At 46.6% G+C, this 27,791-nt stretch overlaps 1 protein-coding gene across 1 annotated transcript in view; it reads left to right on the top strand.

Annotated features, from left to right (window-relative positions):
- The window catches only part of nsd3 (nuclear receptor binding SET domain protein 3), a 33,149-nt gene continuing 5,358 nt past the window's right edge, over positions 1 to 27,791 (top strand). Inside the window, 22 exon segments of the mRNA XM_048259357.1 lie at positions 1 to 323; positions 1,694 to 2,829; positions 3,377 to 3,536; positions 5,233 to 5,387; positions 6,501 to 6,756; positions 6,759 to 7,297; positions 10,671 to 10,784; positions 11,703 to 11,748; positions 12,290 to 12,420; positions 13,872 to 13,997; positions 14,670 to 14,790; positions 15,196 to 15,393; positions 16,289 to 16,468; positions 18,595 to 18,744; positions 20,348 to 20,504; positions 21,101 to 21,303; positions 21,706 to 21,818; positions 22,050 to 22,319; positions 23,957 to 24,073; positions 24,750 to 24,891; positions 25,562 to 25,668; positions 27,048 to 27,243. Coding sequence (XP_048115314.1) covers positions 1,738 to 2,829; positions 3,377 to 3,536; positions 5,233 to 5,387; positions 6,501 to 6,756; positions 6,759 to 7,297; positions 10,671 to 10,784; positions 11,703 to 11,748; positions 12,290 to 12,420; positions 13,872 to 13,997; positions 14,670 to 14,790; positions 15,196 to 15,393; positions 16,289 to 16,468; positions 18,595 to 18,744; positions 20,348 to 20,504; positions 21,101 to 21,303; positions 21,706 to 21,818; positions 22,050 to 22,319; positions 23,957 to 24,073; positions 24,750 to 24,891; positions 25,562 to 25,668; positions 27,048 to 27,243 — 4,573 coding nt within the window. The 5' untranslated portion in view covers positions 1 to 323; positions 1,694 to 1,737.

Genomic DNA, 27,791 nt, shown 5'->3' with positions numbered 1-27,791 from the left:
AAGCAGGGCGCTTTTGTTACAGCTAGAGGGAGGGAGATAGCTAGAATAAAATATATAGGAGCCAAATTTCCCCAGGTCGGTCTTGCATCCTGCAAAAAAACCGGGCCTCTCCCGAATCTACGGCTACAATACTAGCTACTATGGAGACCAAGATCGGACAGAGCGTGTAGTCCCCGTTCAAAAAAAACATTACCGTCGGAGAGTTGAGAAACGACGAAGCACATTATCGCTGCTTTCTTGAAATCGTTCTATGATAGTGCATTTGTGTGAACAGAAGCAGGGATCTAATATTTGGCATTTGTTTAGAATGGAACACGCTGAAGGTACAGACGTTTTCATTCTATTGTTATTTCCTTGCTTTTCGAATAGCGTATGCATTTCATTACGGTTTGCAGCGCAGGGGAAAGCGATTTACGCTTTGTACAGCAGAGTTCATATTTTCTGGCTTTCCTTTTCCTCGATATAACGAGTGGTAGAAATGTAATCTAGCCAATTTGATTTAAAGGGGCAATGGCAGCCATATTGGCAGATATGTTCGTGTTTTGGCGTTATGGTTTTGGTCATCCGCATCATGCGTTATCAAGGAACTAGCCTTATTTCATCAGTCAAAATCAGAAACAATTATGTTGGTGCCATTTATTTCGAATGGTGTACAGAAATGCTTGTGTTTTATCACCTGCCCCGATTGGGTAGTGTTGAAGTCACTGTTGTTATGCAGGGGTAGCAATCGATAGCTAGCTAGCAGTAGATCCATTTAGCATCCCTCAAGATATCAAAGGCAACCGGGTACCAAGTTTGTCCCAATACAGCTGCGTCCATCGCCTTATTAAGCACATATATTCCACACTGTAATTTTTCACGAACACCACCAACACCATGATCGTTCGTGGTTTTTTCGTGGTTGTAATAATTTAGCTACATATTCAGCAGTACAGAGGATGTTATCATGATCTTGCTTTGATTAGGTTAAACCTAGCTTGTTAGCTGGCTAGCTAACTCAATAGCGTTGGGCAATTTGAAGATAATGCTTCTAGCACTAGTCCGTGCAAAAGTTTAAACAACGTGATAAGGGCCGTGTGCGTATTTAAGAACAGACAGGGATATTAATCAAGAAACCCCACCACTGTGGCACTTTACACAACTCTCACAAGACGTCGTGATTGATTAAAACTTAATTCATTTGTAAAAAAAAACTTTGTTCTATTCTTAATTAACTTTGATTAATAAAGTTGATGTCACAGTAACGATGGCCTATCGACCCATATGCTACAAATGAAATGGGCCTAAACAACACAAAACATGCATTACACTGAAGTTACATCATAACGTAGATAAGGATCCTGAGAATTGTTGTATTGTTTGTTCATAGTATCTACTTTTCTGGCCCCAACATTAGACTTAATGCTGATAAGACATGGAAAACTCACAACCAGCCAGCTTTTTGGTAGTTGATGGATTGAGAGTAGGCCTACATGTCGAAAGGACTTTTTGTACACAGGATTTTGTATTGTGCAACAGAATTTTGAAGCTTGTTCCAATGTTACTGTACATTGAAAACCACCTCCTATCATCTTTCCTTTAGGAAAGGAAGAATATCTGTTATGAACATATTCCTGTTTGAGATGTGATGTCTGCATTTAGAGTGAGTTAATGCTCTCGTTTGTGTGTGTGTGTGTGTCTGTGTCCCTTTCAGGCCCTGTACGAAAAAGGGAAACCTAAGGATGCTGGAGCAGAACAATGGATTTCTCCTTTTCTTTCATGCAACGGATCATGGGAAACACAATTCAGCAACCCCCCCAGCTCATTGACTCCGCCAACATCCGTCAGGAGGACGTGTACGATGCCGTCAGCGACCCTGGCGACGACGCCAGCGGCCCCCCCTCCTACGAGGCGGCCCTGGAGCCCGGCTTCACCTACCCTCCCGAAGACGTGCCGGTGGTCGGCAACGGCTACCCAGCTGCCGTGAGTGCGTACGACCCCCAGGCCAAGTTTGCGTTGTACTCGCAGTTCCCTAACGGCTCGGCCAATGGTTACGGTGCAATCCGCGGCTACAGCGAGCACAGCATGCTGCTCGGGGAAGGGACGACGGTCCTTAGACCGCCGGTGGTGCAGGAGAAACCCCCGACACACCTCTCCTCGCCTCCACCGCCCCCTCCCCCTCCCCACCTGAGCCTTCATCACCACCAGCCCCAACATCACCACCATCCTCATCCTCATCCTCACCCTCACCTTCATCACACCCAGAACGTGCCTCTGATGCCCACCCAGCAGCAGCAGCACCACCACCACCCCACCACCATCCACCCCCTCCACCTCTCATGACTCCCGTCTTGCCCCCCACCTCCCCCCTTGCAGATGCCCTCCTCTCCCCCTCTCCTCTCCACCCACGACAGCAGCTGCAGCAGCAGCGGTGGCGGTGGTGGTGGATCCGCCGACTCCAGTCCTCTCCAGCCCGGCATCGTCCTTCCCAAAAAGACCAACTCTCCCGAGATCAAGCTCAAGATCATCAAGACGTACCAGAACGGGCGCGAGCTCTTCGAGTCAGCGCTGTGCGGCGACCTGCTGCAGGAGTTCCAGGCGGGGGAGGCCTCGCGCCGACGCCACGAGCAGAAGAAGGAGAAGAGGAAACGGAGGAGCGGGCGGCAGAGCCTCCACTCCGAGCACGAGCCCCCGCCGTTCACCAAGGCAGCGGTAGGAGGAGGAGGGAGGGTAGGAGGCCCCGAGGTGACCGTCTCCACTCCCCCTCTGGAGAGACGCGTCGTCGCATCAAAGGACGAACCGCTGGCGCGGATTATCAGAAGCCCCAAAGCAGAGGCGAAGGAACAGAAAGTTAGTTTTCTTCTCACTTTTCTCTTCAAAGTTAGGGATTTTAGTTTTAAGCAAGCACCAGGAGGCTCTGCTGTCCAGAGGTGATCTGAAGGCTGTGTAATGAGCTTCTCTTTGATGCAGTTCACTTCTGTGTGCTGCTTTGTTTATGCCACAATGAGTGGAAATGGGACCGTGGCTGTCGTTTTTCAAACAGGAGTTTACCTGCTCCCACTCATTCAGTTACATGTGCAGCTATAAGCTGAAGAGCTTACTACTGCAGCCACAATGCCACAATCTACGTGCAGTTATTGCATTATGTCACATTAACTGGTGACAATTGAGCATTTTTTGTTTATATCTGCAGTGCTTTCCTGATTATTGTTCATTGCTACTGCATTTGACACTTCCTCTGCGTCTCTAAGACTGTGCTGGCTTCCTTTCTCGCTGTCCGCAGATGCACCTAGGTGTAGCGCTTTAAGTCCTTTAAGACCGTGAGGCTTTGGCTAATCACCATAAGCTATATTGACAAGCCTGTGTGTGTGTGTGTGTGTTTATCCTGTTTAAGCAGATTGAGAAGCACTTTCCCACTGTCATCACTGGCACGGGCTGCTGTAAGGAGTTTGATATCGGGGACTTGGTGTGGGCCAAGGTGGGCACCTACCCCTGGTGGCCCTGTATGGTGTCCTGCGATCCCCAGATCAAGGTCCACACGCGCATCAACACGCGAGGTGAGGCACCAGCCAATATTGTGTATAACATGGTGTATGGAGCTTTGTAGATACATGGTTGTTATTAATTGTTAAGCCTTGTGTATGTACCAGAGGTGCATTCAAATTGAGTAAGCCTTGAGTTTTTGGCAAACGTTTGCAAACACTCGCAAACAGTCTAAAGGCGTAGTTTTCTGCGAACATTCAGTGGAGCTGGATGGGAGCTTGATGAAGGTAGCAATGCAATTACCGTTACAATGGAATGTTAACACCAAATCGTTCAAATTAAACTGTTCAGAGAAAACATGTTCGCCACAAACGTTCGTCAATGTTTGCCGAATTTGAATGCACCTCAGGTGTCCGTAAGGCCAAAGATGAAAGATGAGTGGATTCTTCTATTCTATTTAATTACATTTTTTAAAGTCAAGTTTCAGTTCAAAATTTACAATATGATGCTTGACTTGAAAAAAACAAAATCAGAATTTTAAAAAACACTCTGAAATCATACTTCTTCGGCTAGACCAGCACTATTTCTGCCTTTATTGTGTACATTCATTGTACTGCTGCCTATGTTGCTTTTTAACCCTTAAAGGAGTACGTGACGGGAATGTTGAGAAATGAACGTTCTAACGAATATCTGGGTTCATTGAATTCAACATAGAATTTTAGAACCTTCAATTGTTGCGGAACTTCAAAAACCTACACCTTTAAGGGTTAAAATTTTGGCACACATTCATTGTGTTGTCTCAGGAAGTAGCAGAGTACTCCTAAATAATCAGAGTTGTGAGCTGCACAATTAATGACCGCCATCACCATTTGCTAATTGCATTAGTTCAAGTTGCGATTTCAATTAAAAATTGATCGATCTTCCAGCCCTTGACACCAGCAAGCCACCCCAACGCTCTTCCAGTTTAGCGCAGCTATTGCAGTGAATTTACTGATGGTGATGATGAGTGTGTTGCACAGTTATAGCAATAGCTGCTATAATAATTTTCTGCTATAATAATTACCCTGAAGAGAATACAAGTGCTTGCAAAGCAAAAATAAGGTAGACATAAAAGAGAGGCAATGGAAGAGAATGTAGTGTAGAACTAGGAAGATGATGATGAGGACTGATAGACTGATAGTAAGTCAGAAAGGAGAGAGAGTGGGGTGGGGAAAGAGGGAGCAAAATGTTTGGCTTTATATTTTGGAGGGTGCCCTAATCAAATGTCCCTCAGATTATTTGTCATTGCTGGGTGACTAGTCAGATTTGAATCAGAATACTCTCTTTTGAATTTTCCCTGGGGCTGGAGACTGGGCGGAACTGTAGTGTTGCGGAACTTGCCAGTGTTACCCCTGCTCGGTTCACGCACACTCTGGCTTAGCTTATGCAGAGTAATCTTGTTGGAGATACTTGTGTTGCGTCCTACAGCCTCCTACAATTGATTTTCAATTGTATGAAATTGATTGCAACATGACGACAAACATTTTCTTTCTCTGCTACTTTCATGCAGAAGTGCTACCCCTGTGTTGACTGTGTGAGTTGTAAGTGTCCTACAGGCTGGGTTGCTGTAAGACTGTGCTGTTCGTAAGACACTGAAGATGGCACAAGGCAGAAACACATCAGTCTGTGGACTTGGCTTTCAATAAATAAAGAAAGAAATTGAGCTTGAAACTCGGGAGTGTGTGAGTTTCTGTTTTCTCATTAAGACTGCTGCTGCTGCTGTTCCCTCAGGTCATCGGGAGTACCACGTGCAGTTCTTCGGCAGTGTTCCGGAGCGGGCCTGGATCCACGAGAAGAGGGTGGTCCAGTACCAGGGCCAGGCCCAGTTCGAGGAGCTTCAGGCGGATACGCTCCGCAAGAGCACCAACCCCATCGAGAGACAGAAGGTACAGACGAGACCACGTGGTGTCCAAATACATGCCTGAATCATCGGAAGCGCTTTAACATCTTTGGGTTTAGGTGGATGTTGTCTTGATCATAAAGAAATTGAAAACGCAGATGCCACTGAAAATATCTTCCTATAGCTGTTAAGGTAACAGATAAGACTACCATGGGGCATATCTATATGTAATAACTGCATATTACATATTAAAATGTGGCGTGCATCTAGTACGCTTAAAGACACACAAACAGGCATGCAGAAACAATTTTAGTTTTACCAAATCATTTGGCTGACACTTTTTATCCAAAGTGACTTACATAATCTTAGAAGGGCCAGTTTACCCAAAGCAACACAGTAGTAGTTAATAAAGGTACAGTATGTGTCTATTACTATAGTCTATTGAATGTTTTACTACTACATGTCTATTTGTACTACTAGATGTCTATTTGTACTACTAGATGTCTATTTGTACTACTACATGTCTATTTTTACTACTAGATGTCTATTTGTTAAGTATACAGAGTTTAACATCTACCGAAGTCAAATTCCTTTTTTATGTAAGTATACTTGGCCAATAAAAAAACTGATTCTGATAATCTTCTAAGAAGGACCAGTTTACCCAAAGCAACACAGGGTTAAGTGCCTTGCTCAGAGGCACGACGGTGGCAGCCGGTAGTTGAACCCTCGCATCTCTGGCTACCACTCGCTAGCCCAGCTCCTTATCCACTAAGCGACCAGTGGCCATATAAACACTATGCATATTAACTATTAAAGGAGAATTCTGGCGATTTTTCACATACACTAGATCTCTGTTTCTCAAGGTCACCGAGTACTGTTGGTATGAAAAAAACCCTGAAAACAATCGGTTCTACCTTGCTCGAGTTGCTCATGCCCCCAGAGTGTAGCACTGTAGCTGCCTGGCTGCAGCAATTCAAGCTAGGTAGAACGGATTGTTTTAGTTTTTTTCTGTATTGACAGTACTCGGCGATGTCAGGAAACAGAGATCTATGTGAAAAATCTCGGTTATTCTCCTTTAATATTACAAATGGTATTGATGCTAACTATCACTCTAACCTCTCGCTCGCTCGCTTCCTCCTCCCCCCGTCTCTCTCTCCAGCTGTTGAAGCCTCAGTCCCAGCGGGAGCGTACCCAGTGGGAGGTGGGCGTCGGCCACGCAGAGGCGGCCCTGTTGATGACCAACGAGGAGCGCAACGAGAACTACACCTTCATCTACGTGGACAAGGAGCCCGGCGGAACGCCGCCCGGCACCGCGGGCTCTGCCTCCGCATCCACATCCGCATCCGCCTCCACCGGCCGACCGCGAAAGGTCGGCAAACCGGAACGCAAGGTCCGGGCGGCTCCTGGCCGGACCGTGGGCGAGAGGAGGAGGCGGGAGGAGGTGCAGGAGGAGCAGGAGGCGCAGGGGGAGGCCCTCGGCGACAGCAGCCCCGCAGGCAGTGCAGCATGACCAGCGGAGAGGAGCAGTCCTCCCCTAGCCGCCGGCGCAGCGATGGGGACGAGGAGGAAGAGGAGGACGAAGAGGAGGAAGATAACGAAGAGGAGGAGACTGAGTCTGGCGTGCGACGCGGCCCGCGCCTCAGGGGCTCTCCCGGGCGGGACGTCTCGCACCCCCAGAGCGGGAGCAGCCCGGCGACGGCCTCGGGGGTGACCGCGGCGTCCTCCTCGTCGTCGTCGTCCCCGGCACCGGTCAAGACGGCGTGGAAAACGGCAGCGGCCCGGAAGCTGCTTCCGCTGTCCATCACCATGAAGAAGCTCAACGTGGAGATCATCAAGTGCGACTGGCAGTTGCCCAAAGAAAAACTGCTGCTGCCGCCCAAGCAGGTCGACAAGGAGGAGGAGGAAGAGGAGGAGGAGGAAGAGGGGAGGCGCGGAGAGCAGATGCCCTCTCCAGAGGTGAGGGGGGCACACTGGGCCAAAGTGTGTGTGTGTGTGTGTGTGTGGTCAAGTGTTTCCCAGATAAATTGAATACCATTTGTGGTGGTTGCAAACTAGCAGATGCAATAGTTTTTTAACAAATTAGCTTCAACAGTAGTTACTAAAATGATGCTAACCAGATTTAAGCACAATTTAGTACAATTTAGTACCTGGAAAATCATTGTGTGGTGGTCAATGTTGATATTGTGGTGGGCCGCCACAAATAAGTATGGGAAACACTGCTGGGACACACCTTTGGTGCTCTTTGCCTACAGTATATACTGTAGTTTTGAAGGCCTGTTGATCAATTTGAATCCATTGAAGTCAGTCTGTTGTGGGTTGATGTGGATGGATAAGAGAGTGTTTGTGGAGGTGAGGTGCAGTTTTGTTTGTTGTGGAGGTTGAGAATTTGTGGAGATGAGCTATATTATGCTCAGAGAGTAGCTGGAACCGTCAGACAAAAACATTACACCATCGGTGGTTTCATTTCTCTCCCAGGGCTAATGTTTATTGTGTTGACAAGGTGTGTGTGTGTGTGTGTGTGTGTGTGTGTGTGTGTGTGTGTGTGTTGGGGCTGACAATTTTGTGTGTGTGTGGTGTTCGCTCTGGAAGCTTCTCTTAGGCTCCAGGCAAAGTGAGATTCTGTCCAGTGAAGAGGAGAGGGCGTCCTGTGGTGGACCCGTAACCAGGAGAGCGTGGCGCTTTTACGACCCTGAGCACTCCTCAGGTACACACACACACACCAAGCACTCCTCAGGTACACACACACACACACACACACACACACACACACACACACACACACCAAGCACTCCTCAGGTACATACACCATACACACACACACACACACACACACACACACACACACACACACACACACACACCAAGCACTCCTCAGGTACATACACACACACACCAAGCACTCCTCAGGTATACACACACACACACACACACACACACACACACACCAAGCACTCCTCAGGTACATACACACACACAAGCACTCCTCAGGTACATACACACACACACAAGCACTCCTCAGGTACATACACACACACACACACACACACACACACACACCAAGCACTCATCAGGTGTACACACACACACACACACACACACACACACACACACACACACACACACCAAGCACTCCTCAGTACACACACACACACACACACCAAGCACTCCTCAGGTACATACACATACACACACACACACACACACACACACACACACACACACACACCAAGCACTCCTCAGGTACATACACACACACACCAAGCACTCCTCAGGTACATACACACACACACACACACACACACACACACACACACACACACACACACACACACACACACACACACACCAAGCACTCCTCAGGTACATACACACACACACACCAAGCACTCCTCAGGTACATACACACACACACACACAAGCACTCCTCAGGTACATACACACACACACACCAAGCACTCCTCAGGTACACACACACACACACACACACACACACACAAGCACTCATCAGGTGTACACACACACACACACACACACACACACACACACACACACAAGCACTCATCAGGTGTACACACACACACACACACACACCAAGCACTCATCAGGTACACACACACACACCAAGCACTCATCAGGTACACACACACACACACAAGCACTCATCAGGTACACACACACACACAAGCACTCCTCAGGTACATACACACACACAAGCACTCCTCAGGTACATATATACACACACACACACACCAAGCACTCATCAGGTACACACACACACACACACACACACACACACACACACACCAAGCACTCCTCAGGTACATACACGTATACACACACACACACACACACACACACACCAAGCACTCATCAGGTACACACACACACACACACACACACACACACCAAGCACTCATCAGGTACACACACACACACACACACACATACCAAGCACTCCTCAGGTACACACACACACACACACACACACACACACACCAAGCACTCCTCAGGTACATACACGTATACACACACACACACACACACACACACCAAGCACTCCTCAGGTACATACACACCATACACATACACACACACCAAGCACTCATCAGGTATATATACACACACACACACACACACACACACACCAAGCACTCCTCAGGTACATACACACACACACACACCAAGCACTCCTCAGGTACACACACACACACACACACACACACCAAGCACTCCTCAGGTACACACACACCACTGAGCACTCCTCAGGTACACACACACACACCAAGCACTCCACAGGTACACACACACACACCACTGAACACTCCTCAGGTACACACACACACACACACACACATACCAAGCACTCCTCAGGTACACACACACACACACCACTGAGCAGAGCAGAGTTGCACTGTTGCAGTTGCGTGCTCGGGAAACTTGATCACTGCATGATTAAGACATGCATCAAAGTGCCTTCATCTTACGTCTGCATGTAAAATGCATGAAGAGCTCAGAGAATCAGGCCTTAGCAGAGTTTGTCCAAAGTCAGGTTAGATGACTTCTGTCTGTCTGCTGACAGGGAAGAAACTGGGCTTGTGATCTTGTTTTGGATAATGGGAGTGGATGTTGCATGTTTATATGAGAGTGATTTGTAAGTATGCTTGAAGTGATGTTGGTGGTAATTGTTTTTTGTGTGTGTCTGTGGTTTGTTGGGTGTGTTGCACCTCTTAAAACACACGTGTGTGTGTGTGTGTGTGCAGCATGAGTCACTGGAGGAAACTGCAGGCGTAGGTGTGTGAGTAATTCAGGTAAGGAAGTGTGTGGGCCGATCCCAAAGAGAAGGTCAAAGGGTAAAAAAAAACATTCCTGAACATTCAGACCCACCTGTAAGAAACCTGTCTATCTCAGTCTTTAACATCAGGTAAAAACTACTTGATTACACTTTACTTGACAGTATCGACATAAGAGTGACATGACACTGTCATGAACATGTCATAAACAAGGCATAAAGGTTTATGACATCACGCTTCTGTTATTAAGTGTCATTCGTCTTTTTATCATAACAAGTTAGGGGTAGGATTAGGGTTAAAGTTAGAGATTAGGGTTAGGGTTCATGTGTCATGACGGTGTCATGTCACTCTTATGTCGATACTGTCAAATAAAGTGTTACCAACTACTCGTACATCTTCAGACTCCATCATATAAAAACCTCAGTCTCAATCATTATTGAATTTTCAGAAATGATTATAAATGCTTCATAAAGCACAAATAAATCTTCTTGTAATTTTTCCTGTATCCCCATATCTATAATAGTGCTTTATAGATTCAGGCTAAAGATGGACGCCTATGTCGTTGTCTAACTAGCAAAACTTTAGAACCACCAAGCTGCACCAAGCGGTTAGCACCAGTTAATTACTCTTCACATCCTCATGTTCCCACAAAGGTACAGCATCCCTCTCAACACACACTCACACTCACACACATACAGACATACACATACAGACACACACACACACACACACAGGCTCTAGGATGCAGAGACATGCAGCACACCAGCTGGCCGGAAAGTGTGTGTGTGTGTGTGTGTGTGTGTCAGACAGAGAATGTTTTAATGGAGTCAGTGACTGTGTTAAAGAAGCCATTCTTAGTCAATGATTAACAGGCTGCTTTAAAAATCTTCCATTCACATTGCCACTGCGGCTAAAAATAGCTATTCCATGACTACTGGGAGTTTTGAAGTCATGACCTGTTGTAGCTTTTACCTCAACAGAGGGGTTGTGAATCAAACCACGCCGTCCTCAGTCCAAGTCCTCAGTCAGGTCAAACTGTTGAGTTATGACTGAAACATATAAGAATCCTCCACATAGTTTAGAGTCATGAACCACAGTGACAGATCTTTGAAGAGGGAAATGTAGTGTCAGACAGTGTTTGTTTTTAATTTTTTAATAAAATAAACTTCTTGTATTCTGCTATGCAATGCCTTTCTTAGACACTCATAACAAAGGAAAGTGCTGACAGAACTCCTTAACTCACACACAATTAGCACAGGTGAATAAAAGACAAAAAATGAGGACTACTGAGAACAGAACTCGTTAATTCTATTTTTTTTCCTTCATTGTTTGTGTTATTTTAGTACTTCTGACCACTTAAAAGCGGAGACCTGCAGTGTATGGCTACTATGCGTGATTTCTCAGACAAAAACTGACCTTGCTGTGTGACTTGGCCTACTTCTCACCATGACCGCTCCTTACTCACACCCAACAGGGTCGCTGGTGTAAAGCCAGTCTTGGTGCAGCTAGTGGATTGGGTTTTTTCCCCCCAGCGGATTCCTCCTTAATGTTTATTTAACATTCCCCTGTAGGCAGAGACTGCACCTCAGATGGATTTGAGGACGGGGTTCCAGAAAGGTAATGTGTGATTGTGTGTTATTATTTATTTTGTATTATTATGTTGCCTCTTTGTCTCTTTTGAAGAGCTGATTCTGTTTGTCCGACAGCTGTAGGCCCCTATGACTTATGACCTATGATGACCCCGATATTAACACAGTTAAGCTAGTTAGTTGGTTGAATAATGACGTTTTAAATATCCAGTGTTAGCGGATCGCGCTTAGAGGTTAGCTTCTTAGGCGTGAAAATCAGGGGTGCGTTTCCTAAAACCATAGTTGCTAACGGTTGGCAATGGGAAATTGCATTGCAACCAACAAAGTTGCTAACTTAGTTAGCAACTATGGTTTTGGGAAACGCACCCCAGGACATTTTCTCCAGTTGGAATGTCACATTTCAGATGCATAATGTCTTGGGCAAGTTGCATGGTGCAGAGTGAGTAACTTAGAGAGAAGCGATGGCTTATAGAGCGTCACTCTGAGCAGAGGTACACAGGGAAATGATTCTCTGAGCCGCCAGCTGATTGGTCACGGTGACCCAGTAAGCCCCGCCCTCACACCCACAGGAGCCAGTGAGATCTCGGACTCCTGCAAGCCGCTGAAGAAACGCAGTCGAGCGTCGACCGACGTGGAGATGGCGAGCTCGCTCTACCGTGACACGTCCGACTCTGACTCGCGAGGACTCAATGATCCACAGGTACGACATGGGATGCACAGGATGTGATGTCATGGCAGACAGGAAGTGACTTATACAGTGTAGTATAGTACAGTGCACTGCAGTGAAATGCAGAGAACAAATTTCCAATAGGAACTTCTTACAGGACTATACAGTATAACTTAACTTACTTAACACACATACACTCTTACGCACATACATGTATACTCTCTTGCAAATGAAGCAAAACAAAACATGAAGAATGAGACTGGGGTCCATTCATCCAAAATGCAAGGTTCATTGTCAGAAGAAGGGAGATGACGCCCTGAGATGGTGTGTTTTTACACTGGGACAGTTGTTCTTAAACTTTTTGTCTGGCGCCCCTCAGAAAACATGGGCCAAGTCTTGCGACCCCCTTCTCTCTAACTGGCAGACTTTGGTTTCGAAAAGTTGTGAGATGGGCATTGGAAGCAGAGGCAGAAAATGTCTTCTCATAGGTAGGTTATGTCAACACGAAAGACATTATGTCAATGGCAGCCTTTGAATAAAAACCTTTCGATAAATGTCTTTTTAATCCAGACTGCAAATAATTCCGCAACCCCTCCAATATTCGCCCCCAGTTTAAGAACCACTGCACTAGGAAAGTAAAAAAGACGCAGTCGGGGTGGCTGTGGTGCAATTTGCTAACGTTACAGCACCCGTACCTTTTTTCAGGGCCACGTGCCCACCGGGACCCGGGTCCCAAGTGCGACCCCGGGTCATTTCCCAATCCTATCCCATCGCTCTCTCCCACTCACTTCCTATCAGTCTCTCCCTGTCCTATTGAAATAAAGGCAAAAAAGGCAACAACGACAAGTCACAAGATAAGTGACACACTAAGTAGGGATTCAAATAGATCAGTTCTTTCTCAGGTCTTTGCACAAGGGTGTAGGCTAGACTCCGCTCATTCTGACCTGGCCAGATCTCTGTAACTGTGAACTCGCAAAACTAAGGTGAAGGGGTAAGACAGAGAATTGGGATTGGGCTCTATAGGGGAAGTAAAGAAAGATTCTGTGTATTACATAATATAGGCCTGTGTTGCAACGCTCACAGTCTAGAGAGCCTCAGCTTTACTTTCGCCACTCTCCAAAATGTCTCCTCACCGTCATCTCGTTTCTACCGGAGATGCATCAGAGATCAGTCCAGTGTTCAAACGGACTCGAAGCCGCCGTCTGTTCCCAACAATGCTGATAAGCTGAGCTGAGATGGCCTTCTATTCAGAGAGATGTCAGCAATCCAGTCCTATTTGTTCTTCTCAGCTTTCAAAAGCTTAACTGAAAATAGTCTGGTCCACAGCCTCAAAACGACACAGACACACGTCACAGTGCACTAGGCGTTGTCAAATCAGAAGGAGAATACAGTGTGCGATTACAGAAAGCTTGACAATCGTGTGTGTGTGTGTGTTTGCACGTGGTTGTGTGTGTGTGTGTGTGTGTGTGTGTGTCCTGGAACAGATGGGATTTGGGAAGCGCTCGGACAGCCCCACCAATCTGGATGCGGACGGGTCAGACTCCCAGTCGGTGGACTCCAACCTGTCTGGACAGGGCGGCAGCTCGTCCAAGAGGGAGAACGTCTGCCAGGTGGGCCTCCATCACCACTTCCTCTCTCCCCTCTCAACAGCCACCTTACTGGCCACTAGCCGCGTGTCCAGAGATGCCCTTTACTCCACTCGTATATTCGCACCTTAACATTGTTTACTGCTTATGGGTGGTTCTAGGAATGTGTTTTAGTATTTGGATCCAAAAAGATTTGGATTTTGATCTTCTGGGGGGCTTTTGACATGTATGGGTTGTTGTGAGGATGTGCTTAAAGGCACCCTTTACAGTTTTTTGACCTTAACATAATGTTTCCAAAATCATTTTCATGATGCATAACATCGTAATATGACGAACGGCACTTGTCTGAGCAGCCCTCTGTAGGGGGCAAAAATCGAAACGCAAAAGAGCTGCTATGCTACAGGAATTCTGAGAACTTTTTCTACAGACTGCTATCGGTGCATTCCCTCTATCTAGATTATGTCAGAGTTATGTTCTTACTTTGTTGCGAAAGACGCATATTTAGTTTTGTTTATTATTGCGCTTCTCAACCAGAGGGGGACTCCGAGAGCAAATCTTGTTAAGGTTGCCCTTCAGATGCCGTGAGCTCGTTGCTGGTTTGTCTCCGGGATGGTGGGAGTTTACTGACAAGTCCGATGTTTCTGATGAGTTTCTGCTGTTGCTGATGTTTCTGTGTGTGTGGTGTGTCCGCGGCAGAAATGTGAGTCCTTCGGTGACTCCCTGGTGTGCTGTGAGGGCGAGTGCAACAGACTCCTGCACCCAGAATGCCTTGGGGCCGGCTCAGACGGCGAGCCCATCTGCCAGGAGTGTAAAACAGGTGGGCCTGACCTTTGATGTGCAACATGATGACCTCTGGTTCATCTGACATCTTTATTATTCCTCAATAGGCCTCAATAGAGCAAAACGATTCTAATCCCATTCACGTACTGTGTTGTGTTGTGTTGTTTTCTGTTGTGTTGTGTTGCATTTTATGTTGTATGAAGATTGAAACCACATCACAGATGGAATATTTGATTCTGTTCTTAATATCATAAAGCTAAATTATACTTTCTGTCTCTCTTTCTGTTGGCTCATCTCTTGCTTTTTCTTTCTTTCTTTCTCTCTCTCTCTCTCTCTCTTTCTCTCTCTCTCTCTCTCTCTCTCTCTCTCTCTCTCTCTCTCTCTTTCTCTCTCTCTCTCTGTCTTTCTCTTCCTCTCTTTCTCTCTCGCTCCCCTGCTGTAGGTTCGCATGCGTGTTTCTCCTGTAAGGTGGCGGAGGGAGATGTACGGAGGTGTGCGGTGTCCGGCTGCGGCCGCTTCTACCACGAGGCCTGTGCCAGGAAGTACCCGGGCACCGCTGTGGACCCGCGCGGGCTGCAGTGCCCCCAGCACAGCTGTGCCACCTGCTGTCTTGAGAGGGACCTGCAGAAGGCCAGTACAGGTGGGCACGCTCTGAGGGGCAGTAAAAGTGGGTATGCTCTGGGAGCTAGTACAGGTGGGCATGCTCTGAGGGGCAGCACAGGTGGGCATGCTCTGAGGGGCAGCACAGGTGGGCATGCTCTGAGGGGCAGCACAGGTGGGCATGCTCTGAGGGGCAGCACAGGTGGGCATGCTCTGAGGGGCAGCACAGGTGGGCATGCTCTGAGGGGCAGTACAGGTGGGCATGCTCTGAGGGGCAGTACAGGTGGGCATGCTCTGAGGGGCAGTAAAGGTGGGCATGCTCTGGGAGCTAGCACGGGTGGGCATGCTCTGAGGGGCAGTAAAGGTGGGCATGCTCTGAGGGGCAGTAAAGGTGGGCATGCTCTGAGGGGCAGTAAAGGTGGGCATGCTCTTATTGCTAGGACAGGTGGGCATGCTCTTATTGCTAGGACAGGTGGGCATGCTCTGAGGTGCAGTAAAGGTGGGCATGCTCTTAGGGCCAGGGCCTCTCCATGTTTCTTGGAAGTAGTGATGTGTAATGTGTTTTCTAACTTCTCAAACCAGGAAAGGCATACCTTTCTCTGAAACGAATGTCTGCCTTGATGTAGCTCTCTGATTTCCTCCTTCCTCCTCTCTCTTGTTCTCTCCATCTCCTTATCGCTCTCTCTCCCTCCCTCCCTCCCTCTCTCTCTCCCTCCCCCTCCCTCCCTCTCTCTCTCTCCCTCTTCCATCTCTCCTCTCTGATTTCCTCCTTCCTCCTCTCTCTTGTTCTCTCCATCTCCTTATGTCTCTCTCTCCCTCTTCCATCTCTCCTCTCTGATTTCCTCCTTCCTCACTCTCTGATTTCCTTCTTCTCCTCTCTCTTGTTCTCTCTTTCCCCTCATCTCTCTCCATCTCCTCATCTCTCACCCCCCCAGGCCGTCTGATGCGCTGCCTCCGCTGCCCGGTGGCCTATCACACGGGAGACGGCTGTGTGGCGGCCGGCTGTGTGATGGTCACTCCTCACCTCATGGTGTGCAGCAACCACTCGAGCGCACGGCGGAACGGCCACCTCTGCTCACCGGTAAACGTAGGCTGGTGTTTCCTCTGTGCTCGAGGTAAGAACACCCCCTACTGTCACCCCCCCACACGTTCACCAACAGCACCCGTGTTTGTTAAAAGATGTCTCTTACAGTGCAAGTATTCTTTTAAAGCCCTTACAGAATAAGTGTTTATCAAGCCATGCTTTATAGATAACTACTTTAGTATAAAGTACATTAGTGTGTGCACATGCGGTCTGCCATATCAGTGGTTATCGTGGTTATGTTGTAAGCAAATGTAGCATAGTCTGCATCAGTCATTATGGTATCATATTATAAACCATATAATAATCCTTTTGTCCCCTACCTCAGCATAGTGATTAAGGGATTGTTAAGTGATGCAGTCTTGTTAAGTGATGCAGTCTTAGGTTTTTGTTCAGTTTTGGAGTTGAGAGACTTTGCTTTCTAACACTCACTCTTCTGCGAAGCGATGCGCAGAAGCGTAGGTGTGTGTGTGTGTGTGTGCGTGTGTGTGTGCGTGCAGAGTAACCTGTGAGTTGTGACTTGTAGGGCTATTCGTGCTTAACCTCAAAGCTAACGTGTGTGTTAGTGCTCACATCCTGTCCCCCCCTTTTTATAGAGAAGATCTCCTGTAGTCCTCTAACACCGCTCACTCTGTCTGTGTGTGTGTGTGTGTGTGTGTGTGTGTGTGTGTGTGTGTGTGTGTGTGTGTGTGTGTGTGTGTGTGTGTGAGAGAGAGAGAGAGGGAGAACGCTCGCTCTATAACAGCTCAGTGGCTCTGTTGTCTCCTCAGACATACACTGCAGATGTGACAGTCATTCTTGACTTTTGTTTAAGACTAACCCTCAATTTCTTCCCTGTTTCTCTCCTACAAGATCCAGTCGTTGTTGTTTGTGTTTGTTTTCTCTTTCCTGGTTGTTTACTCTTCTGATACATTGCCATCACTAATTTCAATAGCAATGCAGCAGTTACCCTTTGATCAAACATCTGTCCAGTGCTCTGAATTGCAGTAATTGCTTTTAACAGACTATCTTATTTATTTATAGATTTCCTGATTGTAGACTTCAGAAGTAGATGTTGATGATCTGATTGGATTGCACAGTAGTTGTTGATTGTAGAATAGATAATCTGATTGGACTGTAGAGCTCTTGGTTGTGACGCCATTTTTAGGTTGGCGTGGGCATGGGAAACTTCTCTGTACTGGGTGTTTCTCAGTATTCATAGCCGTTGAAGTGTACTGAGAAATGTCAATGACAATTCTACTACTAGCTTCAAAGAATTGCTTCATTCGTGTGATCAGATCACAGGATGATTTAATCTGTAGCCTGAAATATGAAAGAACTTGGTATATTTAATCAGGTGGTGAGTAATCTTATCAGTTAAATCATCACAGTATTTTTTTACTCTCATTCAAAATGGCATCCTTTACTGGATGTACCGTAATATTTGGTGAATCAACCTAATTAATACTCACCAACCACTAGTTAACTATTCTAAGTAATGCTAATATTGCTAGTTACATGAGCAAACAGAGTTTACAGCTCTAGTGCACCAACATGCTAAAATGTATGGAAAATCATGATGTATAGGCCATCGTAATAATCGTATATCATGAATAGGCTATAGTGTTGTAAAATACACTATGATGCTCACTAATCATAAATGATGAACAAGCTATAGTGTTGTAAAATACACTATGATGTTCACTAATCATAAATGATGAATAGGCTACAGTATTGTAAAATACACTATGATGCTCACTAATCATAAATGATGAATAGGCTATAGTGTTATAAAATACACTATGATGCTCACTAATCATAAATGATGAATAGGCTATAGTATTGTAAAATACACTATGATGCTCACTAATCATAAATGATGAATAGGCTATAGTATTGTAAAATACACTATGATGCTCACTAGCTCCTGGGAGCAGCAGAAGGTCCCCAAGCCTACACCGCTCACGTCATTTCACGAGTCATCCTCCTTTTCCTTTGTCTATGTTTCTGTGATTTTGATTTCTTTTTCAACTGTGTGTCTTGACGTGAGTGGTGTGTCTGTGCCCGTGTGAGTGCGTGAGTGTGTGTGTGTGTGCGCGAATGTGTGTGTTCGTTCTCTGTAATCACGGGTAGTGTCCCTCTGCATCTCACCTCTCTTCCTGTGTGTCTTGTCCTGTGTAGGCCTTGTAGTGCACGACCTCACTGACCGCATTTTAAGCTCATATACCTTTAAGTCTCACTTCCTTCTGACTGAGTCAAATCGTGCTGAGTTGATGACATTACCTATGATTCCTTCTTCTTCGTCAGCTACCCAAAAGAATATTGGCAAAGGTAAACTCATGTTTTCCAGTTTGCTGCTTCATAATGCACCCCTCTTTTTTGCTGCTTTTGCTCGATCGATCATTTATGTGCTTGAAGTTTTTTCTCTTTGTTTTGCTTTTGTTTATGTTTGTGGTATTCTTGTCTGGCACCTGACTGGTTCAGATCTGGTGCTGATCTGGATACCAACCCCCAACAAACACACACACACACACACACACACTGTGTGTCTCCTGAGTTAGTGGCTGTTTGGACGATTTTGATTCTGATTTGAACTTCCAGTAGCAAAACCTGCAACCAAAAGTTTGCAGTAATGTTCTCAATTTAGGTACCTGTGCAATGACACACACAGTGACACACACACACACACACAGCCATTGAAAGGCCACGCTCCTACACATACACACATAGCTTCAGAGTGAGTCCGTGTTTGGGCTCCTCTGCTTGTGGGTATGTGTGCGTGTCCTCGCTGTCTCTGCTGCCTTTCCCCGTAATCCTGCAATTGCTTCTCTGCGCCACGCTTGGCCCCCCCAACACACACACACACACACACACACACACACACACACACACACAGACAGACAGGCACACACTCGTCTCCCAGCTTGCTCTAAATAGAGACTTCGCTCGTGCTTCCAATTTCTCACCTAATGCTTTTCTGATTGTCGCTGATTCCGTTAGTCATCGTACGACTCGAATCCTCAAACTCAAACCCTGTGTGTCCTGCAGTTAGGCTTTTAGTGTGTTTTGGATGGTGTTTCAGTTCATATTCAGATTGAAAAATTATTGGCAAAGCATGTGACGAATGAAAACTAAAGTTAAAATGGTGGTCTGTCTGAAAAGGATTGATGAGCAAACAAAATTGTTTACCTGGTAAACGATCTCTTCGTAACTACTGTTTTATTCACGGGTCAGTCATTCATATCGTAAGTCTGTATGAGAACGCCATCCAAAATGTACCTAGATGAGTGGGTTCTGGGTGGGAGACAGTGAGTGCTCACTGCCCTTGACATCAACACCCCATTTTCATATATACATAGACACATACACACACACTCTGCACATACACACCTTGCACACACACCCTGGGAAGCCCGCATGCTTTGGAATGGTGGCACTTAACTGTGGTGATTTCCGGCCTCCCGTCTCCCATCATGCACTTGGCTTTGTCCCCCCCTAACCAAACCAAACCAACCAATCCCTGCCCCCCCGACGGCACATTCAGCCAAACTTATCCTGAGGCAGAGCCCAAAAACCATGTCATTTTTTCCACGCGTGGCAGAGGAAGCAGTCGTGGCAGGTATTAGGTGATTGTGAAAACAGACGTGCTTTGCTCCTCCACTCTCGGCCTCTCTTGGAGGCCTGCGCGTGGCGAAGGAAGGAGAGGACCCTGAGAGAGTTGCTTTTTGGTTGTCTGAAGTATTTATGGAACGAGAGAGTTCACAACCTCGTGCCTCCTCTCTTGCCACGCCTGTCTGCCTGCCGAGGGATAAGTTTTGAAGAATGTCGCCCCCTGCTGTTTGGACGAAGACTTGCACGTAATAACCCTTTGTGCTCCTGTGCCGTGTGCCTGTGTGTGTGTCGTGTGTGTGTGCGTGTGTGTGTGTGTGATAAGGAGGAAGACTGCTGTGTTGCGAGGGCTGTCCGGCGGCCTTCCACCCCGAGTGTCTGAATGTGGAGATGCCCGAGGGGGTGTGGCTCTGCAGTGAGTGCAGAACAGGCAAGAAGCCGCACTACAAGCAGATCGTCTGGGTCAAGCTGGGCAACTACCGGTGAGTCTCACTCATTGGTAACACACAGGGGCAATCAGACATGCACCTGCGTGAACAACAACATGGGCTTAGTGTGGGATTCAGGCTGTTAAAGATGCTAATGCTCTAAGCGATGTTGGGTAACATCACTTCTGTTGAAGTTCCAACAAAACGGAGAGCTAGCTCGCTACTCCCTCCCCCCCTCTCCCTCCCGTGCAATTTAAACTCCTAAATGCACATCTTGTTGGTGATTGGCTGGAACAGTCTACATTTTTATGGTCCAGGCTGGACCAAATTGTTTTTGTTGCTGTTTTTGGAGCCTGGGTTTTCCACAAAGACCATGTTTTTTTTTTTTACAGTGTATTAAGGGCACAGGCAGTTAGAGGATGGTGAGGGGATGTTTGTAGTATGCAACAGCTTAAACATCGCGTAACATCGCTTAGAGCACCTTTAACAGTGTTTCCGCTAGATTATTTTTTAACAGTGGCGGCAGCGCCCCCCAGGTTTTAGCCTAACCCTTAGCTATTTTCTGATGCGGGTTCTACCCTAACCCGTTGCTGTTCCCCGGTGTGGGTCCTTCCCTAACCCTGCACTGTTCCCCGGTTCTTCCTGGGCAGGTGGTGGCCGGCTGAGATCTGCAACCCCCGTCTGGTGCCGACCAACATCCAGACGCTGAAGCATGACGTCGGCGACTTCCCTGTCTTCTTCTTCGGTTCCCACGACTACTACTGGAGCAACCAGGGCAGAGTGTTCCCCTACGTGGAGAGCGACAGGAACTACGCCGAGGGCCAGGTTGGCATCAACAAGACCTTCAAGAAAGGTGAGGCCAGCTGCACCTGGGACATGTTGTCAAGAACGTTTTTTTTCTTTTTTTTTTTTTTTAAATTTAAGTAATTCGGTTTGTTAAACAGTTGAGAAGTGTGTTTGTGTAACTAAAATCTGTGTGTGAAGGCACGTGTGTGTTCACACATGACCGAAACCTCACATGGTGATAAACTTAGTGAGGATCAGTGTAAACATTTGCTCGTATGTTTTGAGTGTGTGTGTGTACATATCTGTGTTCAAGTTTATATATGTAGCCTATTGCATGTACTCTTCTACACCATACTATGGAAGGTAAAGAGCATGCGTGTGTGTTTTGTGCGCTTGTGTGGTTGTGTGTGTGTGTGCTTGTTTGTGTGTGTGTTGTGCACTTTGTGTGTGTGTGTGTGTGTGTGTTCAGCGCTTGAGGAAGCTGCCAGGAGGTTTCAGGAGCTGAGAGCGCAGAGGGAAACTAAAGAGGCCCTGGAACAGGAGCGCAACTCCCGAAGACCCCCACCTTACAAACTCATCAAGGTAACTCACTCACTCACTCACTCACTCTCTCACACACACACACACACTCTCTCTCTCTCACACACACACACACCTTACAAACTCACTCGCTCACACACACACACACACACACACACACACACACACACAGACACAGACCCCCACCTTACAAACTCACTCGCTCACTCACAACTTCTCAAGGTAGTACACACACAGAGATCCCTAACCTATACCCTCTCTATCCCCCTCCAGTCCAACAAGCCGGTGGGGAAGGTGCAGCTCCACGTGGCCGACCTGTCTGAGATCCCGCGCTGTAACTGCCGTCCGTCAGACGAGCGCCCCTGCAGCCAGGACTCGCAGTGCCTGAACCGCATGCTGCAGTACGAGTGCCACCCGCAGGTCTGCCCAGCCGCCGACCGCTGCCACAACCAGAGCTTCTCCCGACGCCACTACCCCGTCACTGAAGTCATCAAGACCCATGATCGCGGCTGGGGCCTCAAAACCAAGCAGGACCTCAAGAAGGTGTGTGTTTGTGTGTGTGTTACCTTGATGAGTTTGTAATGTGGGAGTCTGTGTGAGTGTGTGTGTGTGTGTGTGTGTGTGTGTGTCGTGTTGCAGCATGTTTTTTATCAGCTTATAGGACTGGTTTTTGCATTGTGTGTAGGGCTGAAACGATTCATCGAGTTACTCGAATAACTTGATTAAAAAAATGACTCGAGGCAAAAACCCTGCCTCGAAGCCTCGTTAAATTCCTATGACACGCACTATACATGCAGGGATCTGATTGTTCCACACGGACCGTTGTTCAGTAAGCACACCACTAGCGTGTGAATCGTGATAGGCTACATTCTGAATTTAGCTGGCGCGATGGCGGAGTCAAGATGTCCATAAATGGCAGAGAATGTCTAAAGTTTTCAAGTAAAGTTTTGGGATCATTACATACTCAAAAAGGAAAAGAACAAGCATCTGAACCGAAAACATCCACTCCATGCTGTTTCACCAAGCTTCAATAAAGTAGGCAATCTATCAATCTATCTAGCCTATCTATCATCTATCTACGTAGCCTATAGCCTACATTGATGTTTGCTGATTTTAATACTGTATTTGTAGCGATGTCGTGATATAATGTTTAGCTTTGATGTTTTTTAAGTAGTAAACTTATTCACGTTCAATTGCAAGACAGTATGCCTAAAAAAGAACCCCTTCTTATACACACATGCATGCACCCTCATCTTCCCTCAAGCACCGCACGCGTGCACACACACACACACACACACACACACACACACACACACACACACACACACACACACACACACACACACACACACACACACACACACACACACACACAGACAGACAGACAGACAGACAGACAGGTTGCTAGGTTAACATAGTAAATAGGCTCACCCCAGGAATTAATTTTTAGTAGCCTAATGGTAAAATTATTTGTTAGTAGCCTAATGGTAAATGCTGAAAGTGTAGAAATCTACATAAAACAGATATTTACTTTGATGTCAGGTCTAGATTACAGCATGAAACTTGTTGTGCATATTAATACATTAAATTGCTTTCCCTCTTCTCCCTCCCAGCACTTCACAACAAAGTATGAACAGCTTTGTTTGCCCAGCTAAGTCATGCACAAGAGGCTGCAATTTTACAGAGAGCATTTTGAACATTATTTAATTGTTGGCACTGGCACTTCAAACCCCAACCAGTAGGCATGGCTGAAGTGCCCTTAAGCAAGGCACCTAACCTCACACTGCTCCCCGAGCGAGCGCCGCTGTTGCAGGCAGCTCACTGCTGGGATTAGTGTGTGCTTCACCTCACTGTGTGTTCACTGTGTGCTGAGTGTGTTTCACTAATTCACGGATTGGGATAAATGCAGAGACCAAATTTCCCTCACGGGATCAAAAGAGAATATATACTTATACCATATACTTATACTTAAAGACACCAGTTAAACATGCTATCAATGCTAGGGTTTGTCAATGCTAATTCTGCTGCTGTTGGTGTTTGTAAGGTTGGTGTTTGTTTTGCCTGCATTTCAGTTAGATGCTCGTTGGGTAGTTCCACCAGCACTCCTTACTGCTGCTGGCAGTATCTGACAAATCTTCAAATAATAATGTGTGTGTGTGTGTGTGTGTGTGTGTGTTCAGGGGGATTTTGTGATGGAGTATGTCGGGGAGCTGATCGACTCCGAGGAGTGCCGTCAGCGAATCCGCCACGCCCACGAGAACCATGTGACCGACTTTTACATGCTCACACTCACCAAGGCAAGCGTCTCTTTCTTACACTTCCTGGAAGCGCGTAGCGTCTCTTTTTTAGCCTCCCAGGAAGTGAGTAGCGTCGCAGATAAAACTTACTCAGAATCTAATCTAACCCACCATGGACAGCTTCTCTTTCCTGCCCAGCCAGCACTGCAGAGAGAAGTGTATGATATTTGATATTGACATTATGATATTTGTGGGATATTTTTACCCAAGAACAACAATTAACATTTATATGGCACTTTAATTAAGGCAACCAGAGTTTACAGTGAAGGTGTCCTACTTCCTACATAGTAAACTGATAGAGAAAGGTTGTCCTCATTGTAAGAAATATGTGATACAATCTAGGAAAACCCTTCACATGGTGCACTCATGAATCCTCGATTTTTGCTCCGTTTCAACCCTCTCTGGTGAAATTTCACCAACTTAAGATTCTGATCCTATTCTGGCAACATTCTAGACACTGTCCCCTAGCAAAATCCTGGATACCATTCTCCCAAAATTCTGGATGTTGCTATGATAATATCAGAATCATCAGGTAAAATTGCACCATGTGAAGGGTTTTCCCAGATTGCTCTAGTAATCACTATAAAGATTATTTCCGGCGCCTTTGACACGTGTGTGTGTGTGTGTGTGTGTGTGTGTGTGTGTGTGTGTGTGTGGACCCTCTGTAATGCTGCAGGATCGGGTGATCGATGCTGGACCCAAGGGGAACGTAGCGCGCTTCATGAACCACAGCTGCAGCCCCAATTGCGAGACACAGAAGTGGACAGTGAATGGGGAAGTGCGGATCGGCCTGTTCACCCTCTGCGACGTCCCTGCAGGTCAGGAGGGAGGGCGAGCTAGGGAGGGAGGGAGGGAGGTTAACGTGCTTGAGCCAGTAGCCCCGAGTGCAGCGTTAAAGTGCTTGAACGTACAGTTCACTCTACTATTGAAAACTGGTGTTGGACTGGACATACTCTCATGCTTTTGATTGATGAGAAAAGTGTGTCCACCACGCAGACAGTCTTTTGGAAACACTTTGTATTTCTGAGAAATGTATTAGAACATTGTTGGAACGGCTCAGTAATGAATGGTAATGTCACCGGGTGCGTTCAAATTTGGCACGTGGCGAACGTTCGTGGTGAACATGTTTTCTTTGAACAGTTAAATTTGGATGATTTGGTATTACATTCCATTGTAACAGTAATTGCATTATTACCTTCATCCAGTTCCACTGTATGTTTGTGTAGAACTACCTCCTCAGACTGTTTGCGATTGTTGGCAAACGTTCGCCGAAAACTCCAAGCAAACGGAGAACTGTTTGCTAACGTTCGCAAATTTACGCCTATGTTTTCGAATTTGAACGCACCTCTGCTGTTGTGAGTCTGTGTCACTTTTGATAAAAGAGTGTGCTACAGATCAGTGAACTTCAGCTTTAACCTTAATACTGCAATGTGTCTCATCACGTTCTGATGATTCATATTCTTTCTCTGTGATTGTGATTGACCTCAGATACAGAGCTGACCTTCAACTATAACCTGGACTGTCTGGGGAACGGCCGGACATCGTGCCACTGCGGGGCAGAGAACTGCAGTGGGTTCCTCGGAGTTCAACCCAAGGTGAGGCCAGAAACACATGCTTTATGTTAAGACTGTTACCCCTACTGCCCCTCAACCCACACACACACTCCTCTATGTCCCCTGCACTGCCCCCCCCCCCCACCCCCACCCTGGAAATCCAGAGTTCTCGCGGGAACACAATTCAAATTTGCTCAGCGAGTCACTCTGGCAATGAGTAATGATGCACATTACTTATGTCCTTTGTATCGCGGGGAACCAATCACATCGGTGTATCTGATATAGGCGGGCCATAGGCGAGCTAAACAGATGACTATAGCGCTGCAACGAATCAGTCAGTAAACATTAGTCGTAGTGTTATCCAATTGTCGAATTCCGGAATTAGTCAGTAAACATTGGTCGTAGTGTTATCCTATTGCATGCAGTGAGATTTTCAAATGCATGCTTGGTACCGCCCCTCGAGTTGGGCCATTGCATTAGTCATGGCCAGACCCTTAATCTTTCTAGATTTTCAGTGCACCCCATCTGAGGTTAAATGGCAGATCTGGGTTAGATTACGGAGTACAATTGCAGTCTGACCTTATTCCCAAGCGAACCAATCTTTTGGGTTTTGCCTCAAATAAGCCAGGTGTGAAAGCAGCCTAAGGCAAGGATCACATGTTGTGGAAAGCGTGTGAAAGATGCACCTGCCTCAAACAAGCAGGGTGTAAAAGCAGCCTAACGGTGGTGATCCACTGTTACTACACAACATTCTGTCGTGCTGCACTCCACTCTATTCCTATGGGTGACGTCAAGTGACTTTAACACGCCCACAAAGCCTTCCAGGAAGGCGGTGCTGCATTTGAAAAAATGTTGCGTGTCAAAAATCTGGCCGATGCCCATCTTTATGCAAATGAATCCATTGAACGTGACGCGACTACCCAATGAAAGCACAAGGTTGTAGGTCTTTGTTCTACCGCAACGGTGCCTGTGAAACTGTGGTTCCGCTTACAAATGAACGTTTTAACGATTTTGGAGAAATATATTGACTGTTGGTGTTTCTGGTGAGGATTTGAGATTGCATTGAGTAATTTAAATAAAACAATATTTTGAAATGGCTTGCATTGTTTGTATAGGCTATTCATATTTTCATATACTGTTAAATACATGCCTATTACATGCCTATGCCAAGTAGTCCATTTGTGAGAAACACTTAAGACAAGTTAAAACGATCTGACTATGAGCTGCAAACTGACATTTTAAACGAAATGCCCACACACGTCTGAACGAGGGGAGGCATTGCGACACCACGCGTATGTCGTGTATCAGTGGATCACCACCGTAAGGCAGGCATCACATTGATCTGCAAGCAGCAGATTACTGTGTGCGTGTTGTGGAAAGCGTGTGAAAGACGCACCAGTGTGGTGTTGTTGTTTGTGCAGAGTGCGGTGGTGAGGGAGAAGGAGGAAAAAGTGCGGAACTCCAAGGTGAAGCCGCGGAAGCGGAAGCTGAAGCCGGAGAGCCACGAGTACCGCTGCTTCTGCTGCGGCGAGGGCGGCGAGCTGGTCATGTGCGACCGCAAGGACTGCCCCAAAGCCTACCACGTGCTCTGCCTCAACCTGACCACACCACCCTATGGTAGGCACCGCACGCGCACGCGCACACACACACACGTACGCACACAGATGACAACACCACAGCTCAACACAGAACATTTACACAGACTCACACAGACACAACACCCCCACCCCCAGACACACATACACTCCCAGACAGACACCCACACTCTACACCCCGAGAGACACACACACACACACACACACACACACACACACACACACACACACACACACACTACACCCCCACAAAAAACATATATCCATAATGCATACAGTTAAGAACAAAATAATTTATACCCCTGGCAAATATTGATGTAATGTTGATTTTCTCTTGACCAATATGTTTGTTCTGACTGAAAATGACACTGCCACATGCCAAAAGGATGTAAGACAATGTGGTAGAAACATGGAATCAAAAAAATTATCTTTTTTAGGATTTCTTATGAAAAATGGTAAGTCCAAAATTATTCATACCCTTTTTAAATAATCAATGGAAACATAGAACCTAAATCAAATGGAGCATAGAACCTTTGGAAGCTAAATCTACATGCTTAATGGACTATACTG

Source organism: Alosa alosa, chromosome 12, assembly GCF_017589495.1.
Source record: "Alosa alosa isolate M-15738 ecotype Scorff River chromosome 12, AALO_Geno_1.1, whole genome shotgun sequence".
In the NCBI taxonomy this organism is placed as follows: Eukaryota; Metazoa; Chordata; class Actinopteri; order Clupeiformes; family Clupeidae; genus Alosa; species Alosa alosa.
Note: the sequence above shows the minus strand (reverse complement) of the source record. Positions and strands in the feature narration are given on the sequence as shown.